Source organism: Pomacea canaliculata, linkage group LG11, assembly GCF_003073045.1.
Source record: "Pomacea canaliculata isolate SZHN2017 linkage group LG11, ASM307304v1, whole genome shotgun sequence".
Lineage (NCBI taxonomy): Eukaryota > Metazoa > Mollusca > Gastropoda > Architaenioglossa > Ampullariidae > Pomacea > Pomacea canaliculata.
The window spans coordinates 3,798,356-3,806,573 of record NC_037600.1 but is presented as its reverse complement, the minus strand read 5'-3'; the positions used below and the strand labels follow the sequence as shown (position 1 = coordinate 3,806,573).

The 8,218-nt window shown below is 37.9% G+C and overlaps 1 protein-coding gene across 2 annotated transcripts; it reads right to left on the bottom strand.

Moving 5' to 3' along the window:
* Nucleotides 1-557: 557 nt before the first annotated feature.
* Nucleotides 558-8,212, bottom strand: LOC112575058 (leucine-rich repeat and IQ domain-containing protein 3-like). 2 transcript variants are annotated; one of them, XR_003101556.1, is made up of 9 exons: nucleotides 8,071-8,212; nucleotides 7,476-7,930; nucleotides 5,920-6,243; nucleotides 5,176-5,303; nucleotides 4,721-4,859; nucleotides 3,316-4,290; nucleotides 2,790-2,918; nucleotides 910-1,303; nucleotides 558-720 (listed from the first exon to the last, which is right to left on the bottom strand). XR_003101556.1 is itself a non-coding variant. In XM_025256589.1 (8 exons), exons 2-8 carry the CDS (start codon nucleotides 7,848-7,850, stop codon nucleotides 1,154-1,156), a joined length of 2,220 nt encoding a protein of 739 aa, XP_025112374.1. In that variant the 5' UTR covers nucleotides 7,851-7,930; nucleotides 8,071-8,212; the 3' UTR covers nucleotides 558-1,153. The 2 variants fall into 2 exon arrangements, 1 of the variants encoding a protein (XP_025112374.1); XM_025256589.1 differs by having other exon boundaries at nucleotides 558-1,303.
* Nucleotides 8,213-8,218: the final 6 nt, after the last annotated feature.

Sequence of the window (8,218 nt, the reverse complement as noted above, 5' to 3'; positions counted from 1 at the left end):
ACTGCCAGCAAAATATTTGTTATAAATGAAAGGAATCATGTTTAGACAAGACATGATGATCTCCAGTGTTGCTCATAATTTCCTTTCTTTGCCTGAATGTATTTAAGGCAGTGTCATATGTAAATATTGGGAGAAATACCATAATACAGTGTAGGGCCATTAAGCCACAGTCCAGTAATCCGCGAATTCGCTTAAGGTGAGCAAAATGCTTGGATCCCAATTATTTGACACTGGATTGTACCAATCTGGACATGGCCTCTCAAACATTCGAGACAAGTGTTGACAGCTGTCATTTTGGCATTTCCAATATCCGTGAATGACATGCTATGCTAATATCATGGATTAAGTATTTAAATGCTGGCTTATAACTTCAAAGAAGTATTTATAGAGGATTAGTCTTTTATTTATCAATAAACAATAAAATAACTTACAATGAAATTCAAACATTAATCTGTTTTATCCACGCTGCGTGTCAAGTTTATGAAAGCAGCCATTGTAGCCGATTCACACCTTACAATGCTACAAAGTTAAGAGAAAAGATTGTGATAAAAAACATATATTTTTTTCTTTATTTATTGTAATTTATGCACTTTTCAAAAAATATTCAAGCCATGGACCACCTAAGCCACGGTTAAGCAGTTTCGACCCCGATCACCACAGCTTACAGGCCCTACACTGTAATAATAATACTCTTATTTCAGTATGTATATGCCTTCTGGCCTGCAATAAATTAATAAAAGCATTATGAAAGTCATTTCTTTATGTGAAGACTCTGAGCTATAAATACTACTTAAAACACATGCTTTTTATGAATACTAGAACAAACATTAAGAAACTTGAATGAAAGGGCTACAACAGTACAAGTTAGGAGCAAAAGCATTTTTACATGGCATATGAAAGTGGGCTCACCAGTGCACACATGTGCTTGCTATGGTCCTTGAATCACCTTGCATTTTACTAAGTTGCACCCTGACTCCCAGAACAGTGTCAGTGCAGTGTAATACTGGTTCCCACCACCATCGCGTCCTCTACTGGTCCTGTGATTCCCATTTTTCATGTTTCTAGGCCAAAATCTGTTACACACACATATGGTACATTCAATACTATTGCACCATTTTTTTACTGCAAGTCAAGTGGCATTACATAATACTGTTCACAAGCTCCCCTGCAGTGGCCTAGTTTCTGCCTCTTCAAGTCCTGACACAACATTTGGTGGAAGAGGATAAAATGCCTGCACTGTTGCCTCCTTTGCTTTGATGTGAGCTACTCGTTGCTTGGCCTCCATTAGACGATCTGTGGTCTCCTGTGACAGAAAGATAAATGTGCCACAGTTATCAACAGTTGGATGTTTGTTGCGTTTTAACACCTAGTCAGCAATTAAGGTGAAACCATGTAAAGCTAAGCCAGTCTTGTACATAGATGGCACATCCACATGACTGCTCCAAACAAGACCTGACCCTGTGATCCATGATTCCCACCTTGATAGTTCTGTTACCACTGCTAGTCTAACCCTTCACACAGGAGCACCCAAGACTATCAGTCCATTAAATTCCCATTATCACAATTCCCATTATCTTGGTGATCTGTCACTGTGAAAATTTTCCTCTATCTTCTGCTTATATTTTTCCTTCCTCTCCTTGATGGCCTTGAATTCTCTATGCACTGCATTTAGTGTCTCCTTATCCCCACTTGAAAGCCTGCTTCTTTTAGTTTAATATCTCCTTAATGGTCTTTGTTACCCAGGGCTTTTTGTTGGGATAAACTCTGATGGGTTTGTTTTTTACATCTGCATCCTCACAGAAATTGTTATAGTCAGTTACGCAGTCAGCTGGTTTGGTGATATCAAAGTCTCAACAAACACATTCCAATCCGTGGCCTCAAAGCAATCTTGTAGCGTGTCGACATAGGCTTTGTCCCACTGAACCATGGATTTCCTTATGGGTGGTACATGTTGTACAAGGGGCTGGTATTGAGGTACAAGGCTGACAAGATTGTGATCTGAAAGACCAAGCAGTGGCAGTGGCAATGACATATACATGTCCTTCATGTTGGTGTGAATTTAAATAGGTCAAGTTTCTCACCCCCACATGTTGCACACGTTATGTCGTTAATATTTTGGTAGTGTTTTCTTCAACGTGCAGCAGTAAAAGTTGCTGGTTTTAATGTTGAAGGAATCTGGGGAGGTAGTTTCAAGATCCTGTATGTAAGACTGAATTACATCACACGTAGAAGTGGCATTTGCTGACAGTGGCACGTACAGGACAGTACATGTGAAAATTCCCATGGTAGATAGTAAGACTGTAGACCAAGTGACAGGATTTCTACAGATGGACAGCAATGTCTAAATTTTACCATTATATTATTTAGGCAGCACCATTTCTTGTTCACATGCACACATAACCCCCTGCCACTCAGTTTGCTGCTCTTGTCTGATCGGCCCTGAGTATTGAGAACCCATCAACACACACTTGAGAGTCAGTTGTATTTTCACTCAATCAGGATTCAGTGATGCACAAAACACTAACCATATGAATGTGTTCTCTGTGGTGACAGTTTGCGTGTAGCTTGTCCATTTTGCCTTGTATGAAAACATAGCATACAGAATATAAAAAAAACTTAGCATCAGTAATAAAGCTATCTGCTAGGGCATTTTAGCGTGGTAATGATGTGTCTAGGTTGACTATTTCCTTGAAAAACCAACAACAGGCATAAAGGAGCTGTTAACAATTTTTATATTCTCAGAGTCACTGACTGTAGGTATAAACCATTGCAGATCACCTAAAACCCACCTGTAAGATGTGGGAATCAAGAGCAGTCCGTGCCAGAGAAGCTTCAGTCTGCCGCATTAGCTGACGATGCTCCAAGTATTTCTTCACCATCTCCTGCTGCTCATGTTTATCAGAACGAAGATTTTGCACCTGTTGAATTAACACATCTATTTATGTTGAAAATGTTTGTTTTTATCCTGAAGGTATATACACCGTACCCTTTCTGCTCAGTAGGATTTTCTTTTTTTCCCTCACCTTTTACAGCACATCTTCCATTCACACCTTTAAAGTCAACCCACCTTCCTAAAGCTGTAATAAAATTAAAAGGAGGGAGAACTTTGGTGTCTTGATATTTGTTGCTAACCTGGGCACAGGATAGTGAAGAGCAATATATGATTTGCTGAAATTATTATCAGCCACACTGACAGTCTAAATGCATAGCTACTCTTCAGAAGAGGCCAAAGCAAAATTTATAAAAAATCTTTACTGCTTAGTACTCATAGAAGATAATTAGGGTGCATGTGTGTAGAAGAATTCCTACAGTTACCTTTGCTCTTTGGGAAGAGTTTTTATCTTCATTCTTAGCCTGCCGGTCATGGCGAAGCAGGGCATTGGAGACAGATGTGTGCTGAGAGTTAAATTCAGTCATGAAAGTTTTGTTTGCATAATGGGACCTTGTCATAGCTGTAGCCCATCCCTTCGCTTCATGCTGCCTGTCTAAATAATTTAGCTGCTGCAGTTCTTTCTTCTCCAGCTGGTCCAGCAAACTGGCCTGATCAAGATCCTGCTTGTGCATCAGCCGAATGCGCTTCTGCTGCAGGTAAAACTGTATGCTCTCCTTTGCTCTCTGCCTTTCATCTCTTAAGATTTTGACGTGCTCCTTTTTGGCAGTGAGTTTTTCTGCATTCTCTCTGTCTTGGTATGCCTTCTGCACAGCTAGCAGACATGACAAGCTCATAGTACCATACACCCGGGCAAACAGTCGTTGTTTGTTGGTTGTAAAGTTGTTGTGTGGAATTTTTGGTGGTGACTCAGCCTTAGCCATCTCCATCCATTCTGCTCTTACCTCCCGAACTTGCTTTCCAGATGCTACCTTCTCCAGGATCATGTCTGTGGTGGCGTCAGACAGAAAAAAGCCATATTTCCGACCTTGAAGCCTGTAGACTGTGAAAGGAAAGTCCTCTTTGTCAAATATCTTGTCCATATTGTCCTCTGGCCCTGTTTCAACCACATATCCAAAGGACTGCTTGCCAGTCTTCACAAATGTTGGCGGGCGTTTCTCATTTCTGCACTTTTCTGTTCTCCTTTGCCCTGCAGGTATATTGGACAAATGAGGCAGCCGTTCCAGATCTGGATTATGAATTGCATGACTGTGGACCATTTCTGTGATATTGTTTTGCAGCTTCCTGAAGTTGATAATTATATTGCTTGGAGATTCATTTTTTTTGTCACTAGTAAGAGAAGGTGGAAAAATATCAGAAGCTAATAAATGAACAGGGGATGATGGAGGAACAATCCAAACCTAAAGTAAAAACATAAAATTAACCAAATAAATTAAATAATCTGTATTTAAAAACAAGTGGTTAAAACACATCACTAGTTAACATTAAAAAGTCCCCACTTTTTTAAAACTAAGAAATGTGGGATTCTCAAATACATTTGTAATCATGCTACAAAGGCCCAGACCTTAAACAGCCTCTGGCAAACCACAAAAGTTCATGCTACAAAAACTGCTATAAGGGCCCTTTCCTTGAAAATAATGAAACCAGCAGAAAAAGTCTTGACTCTGCCTAGTGCATGCCATATCCCAAGACATGATAAACAGCTTACAGCTCAATGCTCATATTCCTACTATAGTCTTAAACTTGACCATTTATGTGTAAATCACATAATCTTTTGAAGAAAATGTCTTAAGAGGGCAATAAGTGATTGCACCGTAAATCATCACTAACAGGTGTCCTGCGTATTTCAGTTATTGGCTGATGAGATTCTGCTCTTGGTTGCCCTTCAGTTGAGACAGCAAGTGGCAACAGATGAGGTCCTTCGTGTATTTTGCCAGAATGTGGCTTCCGATTTGGGACTAACCCAAGCCTGAGTTAAGAACACATAGTTTAGTTACTAACCACTTGAAAATTTTCATTAGAGCTATGATCTTTAAATACTGTAATGAAGCCAGAAATATTGAAATACAAATTCTATGTTGAGAACTGTGTGATCATAAAAGTAGGAAAAAATGAGTGATATTAGTTATAAATAGTTATGATGATGCTGACTAAAATAATGACCCAAACATAAATGATACTGTTATCTTCAATGTAAATTAATAAAATAATGAGCAAAAATAATCAGTTAAAAAGAGCAAAATATACTGTCCCTTTCCCTCAGAAAAGGATGCATGATTAAATACTTTTTTCTTGTGATGTAGCCCCTGAAGTAACGTTGTATAATGATGACTGGAGAATTTCTTGCCAGGATTCTGTTAATGCATGCTTCCAACTTCTGCAGCAGCTTCAGCTCCTCTTGATAAGTGGTATTCTGAGGGAAAAAAAAGGCATGTGCACACACAGACATGCATGTATGCATGCACCCACATGATTCACCATTACCCAGTTAGCCACTTTTCCATGGAGGATTTGTCTGCACTCACAAGGAAATATTTCTTTTTCAGGAAATGATTATAATCTTGTTTAAATTCCAGTTGCTTTCATTTATCTATTTTCTTTATTAAGCAAAATAGTTTAAGACAAATACTAGATAAGAAACAAGTAAGTTTAAAAGAAGTAAGGTAAAAAATAAAATAAAAGAGCATATATAAAATAAATAAAAAGCATTATGTGAATCTAAGACATACTTTACTCTTAATTCTTTTTCATCACTCTCTGTAAGTATAGTTCTTGCTGTACCCAAAATGTCTACCTCATATTTATTATTATGTTTTGGTAATGTTTAACTTTTATGTTGCAAAATTCAGCTCCACTTAGGACCACATATAGCACACAAAATAAATTGGAGTCCATCATGTAGTAGTCTTCATGGATACAGAAATTTTGGTCTACATTTATCAAGCTTTAAATTTTTTGTATTAGACTATAGAGATTTATGATGACATAAGAATTTAAAAATGTGTTTTAACATTAAATCTGTTACTTACATTTGATGAAGCAAGCCACAGGTCAAGTCTGAAAGGTGGACAGAGAGCTGAAAAATGACCCCTGAAAAAAGCATCTTCAATAATTTCCTCATCCGATATCACATGATGATCTAGCGCTTTTAATGTCCAGATGCTGTTGACCACATAGTGCCTATAGTTTTTGCGGAGGTAGAGCGGAGTATCATACAGGGTCAGGATTGTGAGGCATCGACACACAGTAAGATTCTGCAATGTCTCCAAATTTCCAAGAGGGTTGTCATGCAGATAGAGAGCTCTCAGTTTCTTGAGACCAGACCAGAAGATTGGGTCTGGGATAGAAGACATCTGCAAAGGTAGACAAGGATTTGAATCTGTAACAGTTATTTTTAAGATGTGTTTTACATGACAAAGACGAGCCATATATGCATGATGTCCATGACTAAAAAGGCTTGAACATGTGTAAAACTTAAACATTTTATCTACCAACATTCGCATAGTACACCATTTCTATTTAACAATAATAATCCTTCTCATCATCATCATGATGCTTGTACTGTGCAAAATACCAACATGTGACCAGGCTTTCCAGCCTTTACATTAGCAGCTCGTAAATATGTACTACAGCTAAAAAGGGAAGAGAGTAAAATAACAGCACACACACACACACATTAACAATGGACAACACAGGATTACACTAAAAATAGAGTTAATGTAAGAGGTATTTCTGAAACAATTCTTTAATGCCCTCTTGAAATTTAGAACAGGCTGAATGGTTGTAACTGAGAATGGCAGCTTGCTCCATAGTTTGGATCCAGGATAAGAGAATGATTGCTTGTCAAACCTTTTGGTGCAAACTTTTGGCAGGTGTAAGATATAAGTTATAAGGTGATGAAGGGACAAGTAATTTAAGATGATGCAGCCCAGATTGTCAGCAGAAGATGGGAAGGGGATGCTATGGGTCACTACTCTTATAGAGGATGATAACAATTCTTCATTAGCAGAAAATGCTTTTTCCCATTTGGGCCTCACCCTTTACAGGGAAAGAACAAGCTAAGTAATTGAAGTAAATAAGTACTAAGAGAATAATTAGTCGTAGTCATAAAGTAAAAACATCAAAGGGGATGGGAAGGTAAATATGTACAAAATGGTGGTTAAAAAGAAACAGATATTTACAAGGGTCCTGGAGTTGGGAGGTATTTCTAGAGACCTCATCTATTTTCTTTAATGTATTTTGGTAGATGATTTGGGAGATGATAGAACAATGGAGATGAAAAAGAAGCTTTTTATTGTTGTCATTTAATTTCAGTTTGCTTATGGTCATTTACATCTGTGATACAGAATTCCAGCCTTTGTGATATAAGACATATAGATTTGCATCATCAATGACTAATTGGCTGTTAATAAGGGAATTAAGTTGCTGAGCATATCTTATGAATATTCATAGTGAGATATCAACAAAGCTACATCTGTAGAATAAGAACACAAAAGCCCACATGCATACTTTCATTTAGACAATAATAAGCAAACTCAATCCTCAGTTTCTGCACTATATGTCTCATATAAGCAACAAATCTTACCTGATTACCATGGAGATCCAACTTAACAAGATGGTAACATCTGGCTAAGGCATCAACATTAGTCAGGAAATTATTTGCTAGGATGCAGATTTTCAAGTTAGTACAGAGAGATATGTCACCGAGCTTTTGCATGTGCACTCCGTCCAGCTTCACCAAAAAGATTTGTTTGATACTCTTGCTCATGGCATTGCAAGGGCCGATATACTTAAGAATATAGTCACATGATGGCACAAGGAAATAACCTTGCTCTTCAGCTTCTCTGAGCGCCACCTGCTCCTGTTGGTAGAAAAATTTGTTCAAAGGCTGTGAAAAATTAGGTTTTTTTAAACCTTCAACAGTCCGGGAAAACTTTGTCCAGTCTGGTATGCTGACCATGGTGATTATGTGACAGCAGTTGCAATGCCTCTCGTGCTCTCAATATTTCTTTTATAAAAGTGTTTATTTATACCCGACCACTGGAAAAAAAAGAAGAATAAATCACATCACGATGGCAAACAGCGAAGATGCAAAACATTTACTAGAAAGTGCAATAAGGGAAATTTTGCCACTTTAATTGTTGAAGTTACAAAAAGACAAAGAAGACAATAAATAATACCTGATTCTTTAGCCACAAAAATAAGGCAGTCTGAAAAACGTCACTTCAGAGTAGTTCCCACGAACTTGTATTACCTAAACACATCATTTATAGGTAATTCCAAGATGCAACCACACAGACAAAACGCCATACTGTACACATCCTCTTG

Bases quoted from the DNA above. Each gene is read 5' to 3' on its own strand.
- LOC112575058 (XM_025256589.1), bottom strand. From the start codon at position 7,850: ATGGTCAGCATACCAGACTGGACAAAGTTTTCCCGGACTGTTGAAGGT. The intron at 5,304-5,919 runs GTAAGTAACAGA...TTTTTCCCTCAG, and splicing joins TGTGGCTTGCTTCATCAAAT to AATACCACTTATCAAGAGGA. The intron at 1,304-2,789 runs GTGGGTTTTAGG...TTTCTGTCACAG, and splicing joins TTGATTCCCACATCTTACAG to GAGACCACAGATCGTCTAAT.